At 42.9% G+C, this 18,002-nt stretch overlaps 1 protein-coding gene across 3 annotated transcripts in view; it reads left to right on the top strand.

Moving 5' to 3' along the window:
- Window positions 1-13,810, top strand: part of BIN2 (bridging integrator 2) — a 32,696-nt gene extending 18,886 nt beyond the window's left edge. Inside the window, exons 6-12 of one of the 3 annotated variants that reach the window (XM_082352460.1) lie at window positions 1,122-1,229; window positions 1,534-1,619; window positions 3,142-3,217; window positions 4,522-4,604; window positions 8,683-9,427; window positions 12,449-12,523; window positions 13,329-13,810. In XM_082352460.1, coding sequence (XP_082208586.1) covers window positions 1,122-1,229; window positions 1,534-1,619; window positions 3,142-3,217; window positions 4,522-4,604; window positions 8,683-9,427; window positions 12,449-12,523; window positions 13,329-13,358 — 1,203 coding nt within the window. In that variant the 3' untranslated portion in view covers window positions 13,359-13,810. The other 2 variants (XM_082352459.1, XM_082352461.1) reach the window with 2 other exon arrangements.
- Window positions 13,811-18,002: the final 4,192 nt, after the last annotated feature.

The following is an 18,002-nucleotide window of genomic DNA, read 5'->3' as shown; positions in this document are numbered from 1 at the left end:
AGGAGGGTTAGAGGTAGTGTGAAGGTTACATTTAGACTTAGATTTCAGTGAACTAGATTTGGGCTGGCTTTGAATTAGATCCAGGTCAGGGCATCCCATTTCGTTGTGAGAAACAGTTGGTGGGACTAAAGACGTTTATTGTAGAGGAGAGGAAATTTGGAGGAGTTATAATAATTATCTTCAAATACTTGAAAGTCTGTTAGATAAAAGAGGAATTCAACCTGTTCTAAACTGTTCCAGAAAGTAGAATTAGAATTCATTAATTCATTCAACTCATATTTATTAAACGTCTACTCTGTTGGGCACTGTGCTGGTTTTAGATTAATATAGGAAGAAATTAAAGGAAGCCTCACTTAAATTTCTCATAGCTAAAGCTTTCCAAGAAAGAGATGAAATATACTGTGAGATAGTGAGTTCTCTATTCTCTCTTCAAGAAGAAGTCGAACTACTTCTTATCTTGGATATTGTAGAGGGGCTTTGTGTATTGAACAGGAAGTTGGATCAGATAATCACCAAGATCCTTTCAAATTCTGTGGTTGAGAGAACAAGACAAAGCCATTAACATTGTTTGCCTCTCCCTGGTATAATTTGTAGTTGGGATGAGATTGAGTAAACGTTCTCTCAGTGCTCATAATAGTTTACTATTTGTATTATGCTTTAGGATTTTCAAAGCCCTTTATATTGAGCATTTGATCTTTAAAATAACACTATAGGGCAGATGAGGCTACTGAGGCTCCAGAAGAGGTGTGCCTTGCCCTAGGTGACAAGGCTAATAAACGGCAGCATTGGGAGTAAAACCCAAAACTCCTGACTTTCAATTTAGTAGGATTCTCAAGGCCATTTCTTCTGGATGCTGAACCAGTTTCTAGTGGGTTCACAGGATATATTAAAATTCAGTGCAGGCTTCCAGGTGCTCTGGAGAATTGCCCTCTACTCTCTCTCCCCCTGAGAACTCCCATTCTTTCCAGATAATGAGGGAGATCCCTTTGGCACAAAACCCTGTTAGAGAGTAAAATTTGATAATAGGACAGGAATCTTGCTTCTCCGTTTGATACTCTGTTACCCACATCCTGGCCACCGAAAAGTGAGTATCAAGGCCCTCTCTCTTGACTCTGGGTTAGGAAAGAATTGCCAAGCGGGGCCGGAAACTCGTGGACTATGACAGTGCCCGACACCACCTGGAGGCGGTACAGAGTGCCAAGAAGAAAGATGAGGCCAAGACTGCCAAGGTAAAGAAGAGCCTGGTAAAACCTCCCTGCCCGCCCTCTCCCCATAATGGTGGCAGGTGGCTGGGCCAAGCTGGGTTTAGGAAACGATAAATTCAGCCTCCAGTGTCCTGAAGGAGATCCTGTCTCCTCTGACACTGACGCTCTAAGGATGGTCAGAGACTTGAGGCTGGGGAGGACATAGGTCTGGGGAAGGGGAGGCATGGTTCCAGGCCCAGTCCCTGAAAACATGCAGAGAATAAAGGAAGCAGCCTCTAGCTTTGGGTTCAGGAATGAGGGGAATTGTCCTGTCTCTTTTACCACCTAGGCAGAGGAAGAGTTCAACAAAGCCCAGGTTGTATTTGAAGATCTGAACCAGGAACTACTAGAGGAGCTGCCTGTTCTTTATAATAGGTAATGATTGAGATTCAGGAAGGGGCTGGACTCTCGGGCCAGTGGAGTCCCAGGCCACCTGACAGCCCAAACATGTCCTCATGAAAAGAGCCCTGGTCCAAGAGTGGGATGTAGCCTCAGCCCTGCTCTTAACTTGCTGTGTGATATTAGGCAAGCCACCTTTCTGTCTCGACCCTGGTTTCTTTGTCTGCAATACAGAGATAACCATCCTTGCCCTACCAGCTTTTCCGGGTTTAAAGACAAGATGCTTCTTGGATAGGAGAGATCTTGGCAAGTAAAGTGCTGTCATCATGCATACTAGGAGTATCTGGTTTTCTGCTCGAGCATGTATTGTTTTAAACAAGCTTGGTTAGCGAACATCCGGATTCATGTAGAAGATACACCATGGGATGAGTATTTCCATTAATGAAGATGTCTTTGCTTTACAGTAGGTAAAAATGTTTTAGATGTAAATTTTCCACATTGGAAGAGGAATCTGAACAGAAGCTCTATTTGTATCCTATTTCCTTTTCATTGCACAAGATATGCTTTAAGGGACTTCCTGGTGGCGCAGTGGTTAAGAATCCACCTGCCAATACAGGGGACAAGGGTTCGAGCCCTGGTCCGGGAAGATCCCACATGCCGTGGAGCAACTAAGCCCATGTGCCACAACTACTGAGCCTGCACTCTAGAGCCCATGAGCCACAACTACTGAGCCTGTGCTCTAGAGCCCATGAGCCACAGCTACTGAGGCCGCATGCCACAACTACTGAAGCCTGCGCGCCCTACAGCCTGTGCTCCACAACAAGAGAAGCCACCGCAATGAGAAGGCCGCGCACCGTAATGAAGAGCAGCCCCCACTCGCTGCAACTAGACAAAGCCCGCGCACAGCAATGAAGACCCAGTGCAGCCAAAAAAAAAAAAAAAAGATATGCTTTAATGCAATTGTAGTCAGAGTATTTTATGTTGTCACTTTATATTAGTCTATGAATGAGGGAGCCTTTTTAATGACTAAATGTATTCTAAAACTTTAATTATGTGATTCCTAATTTAAACAGAATTGAAATTTAATAGTTTCTTTAAATGTAAACTTCCCCAATTCATTTACGGTAGAATTCCATTAATGTACGTACAGCTTCATAGAAGTCCAAGTATTGTATACTGAGAAAGAATACTTACTATAATAATTATAATTGTATGGCTTTATGTTTATACGGCACTTTAAAAATTCTTCAAAGCACTTTCATATCTACTTCAGAACCTAAAGAGCCTGAATCAGATAACTTCTTTCGTAGAGATCTGTTATACTTTGGTGTCAGCCTAGGCTGGTCGTGTCTCCTCTGGCCTTCCCACTCCTGAGAGTCAAGTGTACCCCTGGCCTGGCTCTGACGAATCCGGAGCCCAGAACGTCCTGAGCCTAGGCCGTGGGGTGCTTTTCTGTGCGGAGCCGGCGGTGGCTTTGGCTTACGCTCCTACCTTGTACTTCAAAGACTTCCTTTACCAACACTTACCTGTACGTGTTTGTTGTTTTGCCTCTTGATAGTCGTATTGGCTGTTATGTGACCATCTTCCAAAACATTTCCAACTTGAGAGACGTCTTCTACAGGGAAATGAGCAAGGTGAGAAACATCCGGCCAATTTAGACATCTAGGAGGGTTTTTCTAATAAATATGAAGGTCGCTCTAATTTACATAACCTCATTAGATATCCATATTGGCATCACAAATTTTTACTTCTTTCTCATGATGAAATAATAGCACTTGACGGACTGTGTTGAACTGTATTAAAGCACATCTTTAACTTAAAAAGGATGAATTGTATATTTTAAATGTGAATTATATCTCAATAAAGATGTTAAAAAATACATAGTATAAAAAGCTGAAAGGCCCTATAAGGAGAAATTGATAAATCTTCATAGGAGATTTTAGCAAAGGGAAACCAAATTACTGACAAACTAACAGAGTGAGGTAAGAGCTAGAAACCTAAATGATCAATAATTATATGGAAAAAACCCCACACAAATATAAATAACAAAAAACACAGAATGAAGTGGTGATAGTGGACATTCTTGTCTTGTTTCCAGTTTCAGGGGAAATTTTTCAGTGTTTCATTTCTAGGTATGATGTTTGCTTTAGGATATTTTTAAATACCCTTCATAAGTTAACAGAAATTCTTCCCTATTTCTAGTGTACTGAGTTTTTGTTTGTTTTTAATACACAGAAGAAAATGAAAAAAAAAAAAAGCACGTGTTTATATAATGTCAGAGGGCCCTCTCCATCTCCATTAACAACTGAATAATGGCATCCAAATGGGCTTCAGATGCATAAAAGAGATTAGACTTATGGAAGGAATAGCTGAAATGGGGAACCAAGTTCAATCTCTATCTTCTGTTGCTGGGGAGCAGAGAGGACAGTGTTTAGGCACAGGTCAGTTTCTCAGGTAGTTCGTCTTGAATAGGGCCAATCCTGTTCAATGACGGGCAGCCACAGAACATGACCTCACGGAGTCTTTTCTAGTCCTGCGATTCCAAGACTCTTTGCTGTTAAAATGTTAATTATATTCACATCCACATCCACATCCACACACATTCCTCTCCACAGTTTCTTTGGCTAAATTATGATTTGCCTAGTTAATATTACAATGAGTTTTCATTCCCTGGATCACCTGAGAGACGCTAGAACCTCAAATCAACATCAAATACCAAGGACCCAGCCTTGAGAGAGCTGCCAGTCTGATGGAAGAAGCAGAACTTTAGACATAGTAAAGGAAGAAGGGGTGGTGGGACAGGACCCTGGGCACTAGTGCAAAAGGGATAAGGAATTTTATCATTAAGGGTAGGAAGGTTTTATTTTGGGGAGAGAAGGGATATGCCAGTCTCAGGTTCCCACATGGCTAGCATCTCCTTCTCTCTTGCTTACTCCAGCTGAACCACAATCTGTACGAGGTGATGAGCAAACTGGAGAAGCAACATTCCGACAAAGTCTTTGTGGTGAAGGGACTCTCAAGGTGAGTCACTTCTGAGACTCATTTCTGCTTGGTTTGCCCTGTGTGTGAACACATTCAACACTCTCACCTCCAATCCCAAATCCTGACCTTTCCTTTCTGTTCATGTACATAATATTGTTTTTTGTTGGTGCTACACCCCTATATAAAGTATTTTAATGAAATATTTTAGTGGTAGCTAAACGTATAAAGAATAATACAACAAAGAGTCATATACCCACCACCAAATTTAAGAAATCAACTATTGGGAATTCCCTGGCGGTCCAGTGGTTAAGACTCTGCACTCCCAATGCAGGGGGCACTGGTTGGATCCCTGATCGGGGAACTAAGATCCTGTATGCCGCGTGGTACAGCCAAAAATAAAGAAAGAAAAGAAATCAACTATTATATATATATAATTAAATCTCCCAGTGCCCCTTCCCCACTCACTTTCTCTTCCTGTCCCCCACCAAGTGTAACCACTATCTTAAATTTAGTATTTATTATTCCCATGCATGTCTTTTTACTTTTATTATATACACATATATGCACACATAGAAAATATTATTTTGCATGGTTTAAAATTTTATTAGAATTATACTGTATGTATTCTTTTGCAAATACTTTTGTTCTCTTAGTATTGTTTGTGAGATAACTTATCCTTGTTGCTACATGTTGCCAGCTCTGATCTTTCCTTTTCATAATTGTTATGGATGCTACTGTATGGCTAGTTCACAGTTTATTTCTCTGAACTGCTAGTGGACATTTGGGTTGTCTTATAGTTTTATGCTATTACAAATAATGGTGCAGTGAACGCGTTTCACATTTCTCCTTGTGAATATTATCAAGAGTTTCTTTAGGATGTATACTGGGAGTCGAATTGCTGAGTCATAGGGTCTGTGCATTTGGGCTTCTTCAGCCTTACTAGATATTACCATTGCCAGATTGCTCTCCAGAGTGATTGTTCCAATTTACAACTCACCGGAAGTGAATAAAAGCCCTCGTTGCTCCATATTCTTGCTATACATGCGACATTGTCAGACTTCTTAATTTTTCTAAGGTAATGGGTATGAAATGGAATTTTTGCAGTTTTAATTACGTCTCCACAATGGCTGGTTAGCTTGAACATCTTTTCGTGTTATTGGCCTTTTAAGGTTCCTTTTGTGTGACTTTCATGTTTATCCTTTCTTCACATTTTTCATTTGGATTGTTTACCCTTTTTAAAAAACTGATTTACATGAGATGGGGTTTTTTGTATATTCTGGATATTAATCCTTTAATGATATGTACTGCAAATATCTTTTCTTTCTTTTTTTTTTTTTTAATATTTATTTATTTCTGCTGCTCCGGGTCTTAGTTGCGGCGTGTGGGATCTTCGTTGCGGCATGCAGGCTCTTAGTTGCAGCATGCAGACTTCTTAGTTGTGGCATGCATGTGGGATCTAATTCCCCAACCGGGGATCAAACCCAGGTCCCCTGCACTGGGAGCGTGGAGTCCTACCCACTGGACCACCAGGGAAGTCCCACAAATATCTTTTCTTAACCTGTTATGGTTTGCTTTTCTGTGTGTGTGTATGTGGTGTGTCTGTTACCTTCATGCATTCTTTATGCTGGTAAATGTAAGCAATTTACTGGTCCCTCAGAATGTGATCATTTTCTTATTCTGATGCCTTTGTTTAAGAAGTTTTATTAAGTTCCTTCTATACACAAGGTTTTATGCTGAGAGTTAGGCATCTAAGGACATAGGTGACTTGTCTTTCTCCTGAAGTGATTTACAAAAGTTGGAAGGGGGACTTCCCTGGTGGCGCAGTGGTTAAGAATCCGCCTGCCAATGCTGGGGACACGGGTTTGATCCCAGGTCCAGGAACTTCCCACGTGCCACAGAGCAACTAAGCCTGCGAGCCACAACTACTGAAGCCCACGTGCTGCAACTACTGAAGCCCGTGTGCCTAGGGCCCATGCACCGCAGCAAGAGAAGCCACTGCATTGAGAGGCCTGCGTATTGCAATGAGTAGCCCCCACTCACCGCAACCAAAGAAAGCCCGTGCTCAGCAACAAAGACCCAACGCAGCCAAAAATAAATAAATTTTATTTTTTTAAAAAAAGTTGGAAGGACACAAAGTGTGCCTAAGGAAACAAGGAACAGTATAAGATTGCACAGACTAAGGGCCTGAGGAAACCAGTAGGAATTCAAAGAGTTAAGTAATTGCAGCGTGCAGATAGATGGTCAGGGAAGGCTTTGAGGAGGTGGTGAAACTGAGCTTGAGATTTGCAGGAAGAATGGGTCTCAGTTTGTTGTTTCTATTCCTCATTTAGCAGTTAGTTACAGACTGTTAAAAAGAATCACTAACAGGCCAATATAGATTTCCCTTTTACTCCAAAAACTCTTTTTCTCCTCTTCCCAGCATTGAAAACCAGAGTTCTCTCTAAGCGTCCATTCATCTGAAACTTACCATCATTTACACGAAGATGTCCCAGAATCTTTTAGGGAAATCTGGTCTTTTCTTGCTATATCCTGGGCCTTCTAAACCTGCTGACCCATAGAATGCTAGTGCTAGAAAGAACCTTATGTCACTTAGCTTATCTTACGTCAGAAACTCCCACAGGGCTGGAACTAAGTTTTTCTCTTTCTCTTCCTGTCACCATCTCCCATTCTTGAACCCAGGACACAGCACATAGTTGGTACATGTCAAGTCAATATTTGTGAGTTGCTTAATCAGTTAGTGGATGGTACATGGGAGGGCCTTAAGGAGGTGAGCAGGAGTCAAGCTGATGTTGCTGTAGAAGCACTCAGCACAGTATCCAGCATACACGATAATGTTATAGTCAGTTTTCATTGTTCGTGGTAGTTTTGTCCTAAGTCACCATGAGCACTGAATTAGTGAATACTGAACCATTGCTCCTAGGGGAAACACAGGGACACAGGGTTAGTTTCCTGTGAGCCCCTGGTCCTAACATTTTCATCGATCGATCAATACATAACCTTTCTTTTTTTTTTTTTTTTTAATTTATTTTATTTATTTATTTTTGGCTGCGTTGGGTCTTCGATGCTGTGCATGGACTTTCTCCAGTTGCAGCGAGTGGGGGCTCCTCCTCGCTGCAGTGCGCAGGCCTCTCACCGCAGCGGCCTCTCCTGCCACGGAGCACGGGCTCCAGGCGCACGGGCGTCAGTAGTTGTGGCACGCGGGCTCAGCAGTTGTGGCTCGCGGGCTCCAGAGCTCAGGCTCAGTAGCTGTGGTGCGTGGACCCAGCTGCTCCGCGGCATGTGGGATCCTCCCAGACCAGGGCCCAAACCCATGTCCCCCGCATTGGCAGGCGGACTCCCAACCACTGCGCCACCAGGGAAGCCCACATAACCTTTCTTGTGTGTGTTTTTGTTTAAATACACCTCATTTAATACATATTGTTGATTCATTCCTATTGAACTCACAGCCACCAGCACTATGCCTGAATGAAGCTTATCTAACATGTATTTTCTCTGTAAGGCACATCACAGACTTTCTCCTCTCAAACAGCACTTTAGCACTATACTTGGAGGCCATTTTAAACAGCAAAATCACCAACAAAAAACTTGGCAAACAGGACATATTTACAGTAAGAGAGCTAAAACAGGAAGGCAGAGGCTTGCCTTGTTAGACCTCAGCTGGGAAAGTACTGGTCAGGCACTCATTCTTCACAGCTGGCACATGTCCGTGAATGACCGCAAAAGAACCATGAGTGTTGATTTTGAGGTTATAAATAAATTTCAGGGGGTAGGTGCATTTGCAAATACGGAATCCATGAGGATCAACTGTATATCACTTGTGAATCTTTTCCCCAAGGACAGTATTCTGTTAATATATTGCTGAGTTTTTTTTTCCAGTTTCTTTTTCTTTATATATTTTTAGATAATCAAGATTGTGATATGGATAAAATTTTATAGCCTTTTTCCAATTCACTTTATAACATAAGCATTACTGCAAATTATACAGACTTTCTAATACCATTTTAAATTGCTTTATTCTGTTTTATTATTATGTGAATGTACCATTATTTATTTGGGGATTTAGGTTACTTCCAGTTTTTAGCTCTTCTGAATCTAAATGCCCTTCCTTTCTTAGCAGCAACAGACGCTCTCTAGTCATCTCTCCCCCAGTTCGAACATCTACAGTCTCCAGCCCTCTTACCTCACCTACCAGTCCCTCTGCGCTTTCCTTGAAGAGTGAGAAGGACTCCACCTCAGCAAGTGAGGAAGAGCTGGCATCTGATCCAGCCCAGGGAGAAGATAACTCCGAGATTAAAAAAGAGCCCTTAAAAGACAAGGAAATAGAGGAGGAGGCAGAAGCAAGCTCCTCTGAGGAGGAAGAGCCTCTGCCAGCCTTCAACGGCCCCTCCCAGGCCCAGCCCTCACCCACCGTTGAGGGTGGAGAGTCCCAGGAGGAAGTTCTCCCTTGCTCCCCAGCTCCATCACCAGGCAGAGCTCTGATCCCTTCAGAGCAGGCTTCATCTCTCCCAGAAGTAGTCCTCCGAACCCACACCTCAAGTGAAGGATCTGAACAGCCAAAGAGAGCCTCTATGCAGAGGGCCTCAGCACCTGATAGGCCTCCTCCACCCAGAGCCACTCCTAGCCCGAGGTCCTCCTTAGGGAACATGCCCTCCAGCCCTCCAGCCTCTGAACAGAGTTCACCCATCAGCCCTAGGGCCTCCTTGGGGGCTGAGACTCCAAGTCCTAGGGCCTCCTTAGAGGCCTCTCCTGATCCACAGCCACCAGAGAAGCCAGCAAGAACTCCTGAGGCCGGAGAAAAGGAAAACACCGATAATCTGAACCCAGAAGAACTTTGTACTGCCCCAGCCTTGATGATCTCTCAGGTGAGAATGGATCTGGCTGAGTCTTTATTCCCTCTTATAACCTCCATGTAGATTATTTTTACTATGGTCAGGTTGCCCCACAGTAGATAAGACTTTATGTCATTATATTACCGTTTCAAGGATACTCTTGGACACCTTTTTTGGTTCTGGGGATTGCACATCTTCATAGTAACTAATTTAGCGACCTGTACTCCCAGGGTAATTGACTTCTGCAAAGGGCTTATCCCTAATATAAGCAGATTCTTACTAATTTCTTTCTTTTGCTCCAAGTTCTGGGAGTTCCCAACGTAAAGAACCTACAACTGGATCCTGATCTTTACCTTTTTTAATGTGGGAGAGGGAGGAAGGTCTCACTTCACTTTGTCATACTTGTGATTATGGTGAATAGACCCCGAGCAAAATGGCATCAGCAAATTTCCAAAGTATATCTTCTTTGATGAGAGAGGCCTAGAAGAAGGAACTCACAAAGGGAAGGTAAAGCAAAAGGGATGGTCTTTTGAAAGGTGAAAATATGGATGAGAAAAGGATTCTGTTAAAATAGAGACACAGACCCTCTGGAGAGCAACCAATTCTGTGAAGGATCTGGAAATCAAGTCATATTCTATTCAAATTACATGGAAGTCTGTCATATAGAGGAGAGATTGGACTTGTTCTATAAGACTCCTGAGGACAGAAAAAGGCCCTGTGTGTAAAGTGTTTTTGTTTTTTTAAGTACATTTTGGATCAATATAGGAGGAACTTTCAGCAATTAGCCCTAAGAAGTGGTATGGGAAAAAAAATTTTTTAATACAGAGGAAAGGGGGCACAAGGGGCATCCAAAAACCAAAATGTGCTGGGCCACCTTGAAAAATAGTTCCCCTTCCTTGATGTTAAAAGCTAAGGCTATATGGTTCCCTGTCAGGTGCGTTGTAGAGAGGATTATGGGGCAACGTCTGACTAGATGGCACCCAGATTCATTCATTCATTCCACAATCACTCATTAAACCCCTACTATGTGCCAGGCACTTTTCTAGAAAGTGGGGTATTACAGTGAACAAAACACAAAATTCTCTGCCTTCCAGCTGCTTACATTCTAGTGGAGGGGGAGATAGACAAGAAACAGAATAAGTAAGTAAAATTACAGTTTAGTGGTGACATGAGTTAGGGAGAAAAATTAAGCAGGGCGAGGCATAGGGAGTGGAGGCTGAATTGCAGCTTTAAACAGAGCAGTCAGAGAAGGTGACATTTGGGCAATGAAGGAGGCCAGGGCATGAGCCATGTGGATATCTGGGAGCGTGAGATGTCTGGTACCCCTCAGATCATACCACCCTACTACTGAATATGCCTACCTGAAGGTTGACCAGGCTATCTTGGGAGCCTCCTGCTGTCTGAGAGGAACTAACATGGACGGAGGGAACAAGGGTGTGATGTCTGGCAAGGCAAGGAAGGTAGAAGACAAGAGGACAATAGACTTATCTCAGTTGACTCCCCCGAGACACTAAAATCTGAGTCATCAGCAGTAGTATGCCCTCAGTCTTGATTCACGGGAGGTACTGAAGGTCCTAACAGAGCATAATATAAAACTTTCCCTTGGCTGGTTTCTGGTCTGGGGTAGCTACACTGAGTGAGAGAGAGATGCAGGGCACGTGGATAGTGAATAAGCCCAAGATAAATGTGGGATTTTGCGTAGATGAAGAGTATAGCCACTTCTGCACTGAAAAGAGCAACTCAACTGTATGGAAAATCCAAAATTAATTTAAATTTGACTTTGTAATATGTTATATGATTTTAGTATAGAGACAACAATAGAATGACCTGTTTGGCTCAGGTGAATAATATAACAAGTTTGCATTCTTGGAGTAATTTTACTGAAGGGATTATGGGGACTAAGATGCTGTCTGACTATTTGGAGGAACAGGCTAGTAACACTGTCCTCCTTGGAAATGAGGTACAGGACACAACCTCCTTCCCCTGAGGTTACCTCCTTATGTTTGAGATTTACTCCCAGCCTCTCCTGTGGGATGGCTTTGGTCATTGGCTAAGGAGACATATTTTTCCTATGGAATTAAGCAGTAGAGCATCTTAGATCCTAGTGTATCAATATTATCAGTCCTCTGAAGCCTGTGTCCTATAAGATTTGTTCATCTCCCTCACAGATGCATCATAAATCATATTTTCTCTCAAGCAGAATTATGGACATACCACATATAAAAACGGGTAAATAAAAAGGTAACTGTGAGAAAATCTGTTCTTGCTCAGCATTTGACTCACCTGAGAGAAAATGAAGATTTTGATAACTTTCTTGGAGGTATTAATAGTATTACCTTTGAGGTAGTTCATGGCCTAGAATCAGCAGAGGGAGTACGACGAAGGAAATTTTCCTGAAAGGAGAAATCACAGAATTTCAAGTGGCTGTCATACTGTTAGAAATCGGTTCTACTTTAAAAGGGTGAATTTTATAGTGTGTTAAATAAATTTCATTTTTAAAAAGTTCATTCTAAACCTTAGAGTGCCAAGGTCTTCCCCTGGCTTAGTAGTTACTAGACACGGCTTTTTCCACACCTTGGGCTCCCATCTCAGAACCTAGACCTTTTCCCAAGGAAACCATCCTACCACTTGCCTCTCCTAACTGCTGTGGGTTAGGATCATCTAAGTGTGAGAACTGCTGTGCATTCTTGAGGAGGATTAGCCTAAAAGTGATAGGTAGTGGTTTTAAGACCTATATTTATACACTTACAGAGTCTCACCTAGCTATACATATAGATGCCATGTCACACAAATCATGGAAACAACTCTGGAATCTGAAGACCTGGCTTCCTGTCCCAGCAAGTCATTTCACCCTTCAAATCTTGGTTTACTGATATGAGGGAGGATGGCAGTAGAGCCTTCCCTGTTGCTTTCAGGCTGTAGTGAAACAACATTGTATGATTGCCCTTAGTATTATCTATGACCCTTATGAAGTGTAAGGCACAAAAGACCCTTCTAAGCTGAGAGGCTGGGAGGTTGAGACACGTCTCACTGGCAGAACTCTTCTTTTTGTAGAACCAAGGTCTTCAGCTTCATGTCTCTGCGGTTCCAGAAGAGAGCAGCGTCATAGCACCCGAGCCTCAAGAAGAGGTAAGGAATCCAGATATGCAGAGAACAGGAGGGGTGGTGAGACTGGGATTATGGATGGACAGATGCTTGGCTACAGGCTGGCATCCTCGCTGTGGGCTGTGAGGGGAACCCAGCAGTGAACAATATCCTTAGGGCAAAGTCAAGCAGGTGGGAGCCAGAAGAACCAAGAGTGACCACACTTTGTGGTTCCTTTGTGCCCATTTCCCAACTGGCTTTGAGCCTCCTGACCTCTTCCCATAGCCCTGTCTCCTAAGAATTGATTTAGTTATACCTGAACTTACTTCAAAAAGGAGTTAAGAGCTACAAAAGGCATACAAAATGTAAATACATACAGGCACCCACATGAAATGTAGTAAAGTAACTCAGAAGTGTATTAGTGAGAGTGACATAAAATGGAGCCATGAACTAGGCAAGTACAAATGTGCATTCTATAAAATAGACTTACTAAGGATGGACCACAAAATTGGTTCCAGACTAACATCCAAGAAGAAGAGGAAAAACCTGATCAGTTCACCCAATTTATTATGCCCATTCCTTAGGAGAACAACTCCTGCTACTAAGATGAAAAAGAAATCTCTTCTGCGAATCCTCATAAAGAGATGGTGAATGACATAATGAACAGTATCTGCAACAAGTCTTTACAATAATCCTAACAGCCAGTTTCACATTGCCCCCACCTCCATACAGGCCAGTGCATTACATGAAATATAATTCAGGACAAGAAAATGGAGTTTTCACCCCCCCCTTATTAATTGGTTAGTGGGAGGGCAGGTCAGCATCTAATGCAATCATGTTTACTTTCTAGGTGTCTACCATTCAAAATGCACAACTCTGAAGAGGAACTGCCAAGACCTCCCCACACACACCTCCCCAGAAAAGCCCCTCAGCTAGAGGATATAAGTCAGAGGGACTTAAGATCCAGCATTCATTTATGGTTTCTCAAACTATGAATGCTGGCGGTCTCTAAAGACCTAGCATTAATGGAGGCTGAGGAGCAGACTTAGGGGAGGGAGGGAGGCAGTCTTGGGTGAAGAGACTGTTAGACTCGGAATATTTAATTCAGGTTTTAGCATTGTTAGAATAATAAGACTTTATATACTAATGAAGTGGGGCTAAAATGACTATGAAAAGCACAAGCATCTGTAGACATAGACATTTGTCCACCCACAGGCATATAACCACACATACTCAGAGAATAGTGAACAGATCTTTGATTTACCACTCATTTTGCAAGACTTAAAACCAAAAGAACAGATTTTCAGATTGTTAAATAAAGTATTATTCTGACGATGTATGGATTTTTTTGTTTGACACAGGAAGTTGTTCCAGCCCAGCAAACTGTTCTCCACTTAGGCAAGGTCATTGACTCTACCCCCGGTTCAGAAAGCTTTAGTCACATCCCTGACCCCCAGCTCACCCTCCCTCCTGGCTAGAACTCTTTGATGATGCCAGGGGCCCCAGGCTCCTCTCCTCAATCTAGATGCTTTATTGCCTGACCCCCCCCCCCCACCCTTTGGTTAACAAGCAGATATTCTTGGAAAGGGTTTATATTTTAGAGCTGTATCTAGTGCCTACAGTTTGGTACTTGGTGTAAGTAAGGATCTGAGCAGGATGGAAGAAGAAAGGGAACTCCAAGTGAAGAGAAAGGATACATGGTATAGATACAAAGTATAATGGAAATGGTATGGAAGTTGGAGTCAGAAGTCTTGGATTCAAGTCCTATCATGTGCTTCTGTGAAACCATTAAAAACTAACTTTGAAGTCCTGCCACCCTGATAAACATGCATACATATGCAAGCACTCACTCATCCATCTTTGCTTTTGTTTCTGGGGGTGATGGATGATGTCACTGTTCATTCAGTCATTCAGCAAGAATTCATTGAGTACTCTGCCAAGCGCTGTGCTAGGTACTAGAGAAGTAATGATGAGGAAAAAAAGTAAGAACGTTATAGAGACAGAATACTGAGCAGGGAGCAGACAGGCCAGATTTAGCAATGAGTGAGAGGAGACGTGATGAAGACTGAAGTTTTAAGGAATTATTCTAGGTTAGGTGTGAGAGACTAGAATTTGGTGGTGCCATTCCCTGAAGTGGTGACTGTAGGAAGAAGTGCATTATATGTGAGTTTTCTGGTGGCAAGCAACAAACTGACACAGTTAAGCACTAAAGGATATGTTGGAAGGGTGTTACGCAGCTCATAGAACTGAAAGACCAGGGCTTCCCTGGTGGCGCAGTGGTTGAGAGTCTGCCTGCCAATGCAGGGGACACGGGTTCGAGCCCTGGTCTGGGAAGATCCCACGTGCCGCGGAGCGACTAGGCCCGTGAGCCACAACTGCTGAGCCTGCGCGTCTGGAGCATGTGCTCCGCACCAAGAGAGGCTGCGATAGTGAGAGGCCCGCGCACCGCGATGAGGAGTGGCTCCCGCCTGCCGCAACTAGAGAAAGTCCTCGCACAGAAACGAAGACCCAACACAGCCAAAAATAAATAAATAAATAAATTTATTAAAAAAAAAAAAAAAAAAGAACTGAAAGAACAACCAGGCTGCGGAAAGAGCCCGTCCTCGGGTGTCTGTAGCAGGAACATGTGGACTGCCCCTCCAGGCAGCTGTCACTGGAAGACTCGGCTTCAGCTGCCTCCTGCCACTGTGTCCTTTCCAGATGCAGATTCCCTGGAGAAAGAATCTGACTGGCCCAGTTTGGGGGGAGGCATGTTAGGGTCTACAGTGACAGGAAGACCAGTGGTGGTGGTGATACGGGGTGGGAGTAGGGAGGGGGGATTACGAAGAAGCGCAAGGAAGCTTTTGGGGTGATAGAAATGTTCCTAACTTTGATTATGGTGATAGCTTAATGTGTATACATGTGTCAAAACTGATCAAATTGTACCCTTTATGGGCAGTTTATTGGGTGTCCCATACAAACATTGATACAAAGAGCTTGAGAACTTGCATGACTTTTCAGTAGACATGTCCCTTAGGGAGCTGGTAATGCATATTTGTATTTAGGAGTCATTTTTCTAAGATCTAATCCTGTTACTCGTCCATTTAAAAACTTTCAAAGGATCTCTACTGCTGTAATGGAGAGGAGGTTGCATATCCCCCTGTAAAAGCCCTACTGTCTGTACTTTAATTCCTCTCCTAGAAGGCATCCCACTCCCGTGGCACTCAGTTACTGCTGGCAGTGATACTCAGGGCTAACGGAAGGGTCGGGGATATGCTAGGGATACAGGCTCCTGGCTGTCCAAGGTCCTCCAGGACCTGCTTAGAATACCCCTCCCAAGGCAAAACCCAGTTCGAGCCTTTTCTTTACCAGGCTTTCCCTGACCCTCATCTCCTAGGAAACTGATCCTCTTTGGAGAGTGTGCCAGAGAATACTTCTGGGGACTTATGGTCTGGTGGTGGGGAGATAAGCACTCAAGGTAACTGCTACAAAAGAGGCACAAATGAAGTGGAAAATTTTACTAAACTGTGAGACTGACACTTCATTTGCATATGGCCCTACTGGAGGCTCCAGGAAGATAGGGAAAAGGGCCAGTAAGCTGGGCATGAGTAATAATTTTGCTTATCTAGGGTAGATAGTCCCAGCCAGGGACCAAATTGTTTACTCTAATTTACAAAATAGTGAAGTTGTGGTTGGTCCAATGGTAGTGCATTAACAGAACTAGGACTTAGAAGACTGCCATCCTGGCAGCAGTGCAAGACCGGGCTGAAAGCTGATAAAATTGGGCAGAGATGAATATCTCTTATCCCCTGCCCTGAGGCCCCTGGAGGTCTGTTAACACAAGGATGGCTGTTCCGGTTTCTGAAGTTTAGCATTTAATCGTTGGAGAACACCGGTAGCTCACCACTGCTCCGAGGCTTCATTCATCACCTATCTGTATGCATCTCTATCTAGAATTAATTGCAAGAACACCCAGTCCCTGCCTTCCAGCAATGTGAAGGACAATACTGACAGACTAGGTAAGATATCCAGAGAGTACTAGGGACAGCACACATCCAGGATATATGGGACACCCCAAAGAGCAGAGTACACACTGCTTACAGTATTGCTTACTTTATGCTAAATTGGGTGGGTGCTGAGCATGTGCATATGGGATCCTGTTTTTCTGCATGTTTACACTTTGAAAATGAATAGCATGTGCCTACAGGGTTAAAATCATGTACCAGCAAAACTTTTAAGGTTACATTTTAAACAAAAAAGATGCTTGTGAGAGACTATTAGCCATCAAATTAAATTGTAAAAGTAACACAGCAAATCAGTATTCACTTGGGCTGGATGGCCTATGAGAGTCTGTGGTTCTTAACAATCTTCAGACATAATGGAATATGCCATGCGGGAGACTGACCCAGATAACAAGAAAAATCTCAACTTTTCCTGGAATTCATGGTCAGCTTGTCAATAAATGCAAGCAGTTGCCCACCTTTGCAATTTAACCGTTAGGATTTGAATTTCCTTTTCTCTTGGGTATTCTTTTATCTGAGGACTGGCCAGCCTTACCTTTTTATTAACTTACATCCACCTTGCCTACGTGTTACTTTCTTTGCCTTTCTTGGTTGGATTGGTAGTTTTCCCATACATGGGCTTTCTTCTTCCTCACTGATAACTGCTATGCCTTTAAAAATATATTTAAGTAAATAAATTTAGTCAATTTACTGTTTTTTCTCTGTTTTTATTTTTATTTTTTTTCCAACCACATAACATCTTTAGGAATGAAAGCAACTATGCTTTCTTTTCTTTCCTTCTTTTTCTTTCTTTCTTTCTTCCTTCCTTCCTTCCTTCCTTCCTCCCTCCCTCCCTTCTTTTCTATCTTTCTTTCTTTGCTGTTTTTCTCACTCTGTGCCCCCATTCTCTGAGACTCTTTCAGTCTTTGTCTCCCAAATGAACATGCACAATTCCTGTCTCTATCGATCTATATAAATATTGAGTCCCAAACCTAGAGACTGCCTCCCAGGAATAAGAAGTAAGCACAGAAGTCTGTATCACTGGGAGGGAAGACAGAATAACCACAAGAGTTCTAACCCTAAACAGGAAGCCAAGATAACATTTACTGACCACTTACTGTGTGCCAGGTAAGCTTCTAATGCTTTAAATGTATCAATATTAACTCATTCCATCCCCACAGTAGATACTGCCCCAGATAAATGAAACAAAACTGTCTAAGATCACACAGCAGAGCAGATTCCAGAGCCTGTGTTTATACTTTACATCCTTACTCATTGAGTTCCTCATTAATTTGGGAACATTTCCTGCCAGAAAGAAGCGAGTCAAGAGGTGACTAAAGTATGGCATTAATTAGTAGTTAAATTGATGTGCTTCCCAGGTGCTAGAACCACGCTATGAAACGGCATGATTTTTCAGTCCCCCATTTCAGGGATGAGGGAACAGCTTTTAGAGATGTTAAGTAATTTGCCCAAAGTCACACAGCTAAGAAGCAGCGGAGCTGGGACTGTTTGAGTCCAAAGTCCACAATGCTCTTAACCTCTAC

This window comes from Balaenoptera borealis, assembly GCF_965194805.1.
Source record: "Balaenoptera borealis genome assembly, chromosome: 13".
NCBI lineage: Eukaryota > Metazoa > Chordata > Mammalia > Artiodactyla > Balaenopteridae > Balaenoptera > Balaenoptera borealis.
This window is presented reverse-complemented; position numbering and strand designations above follow the sequence as displayed.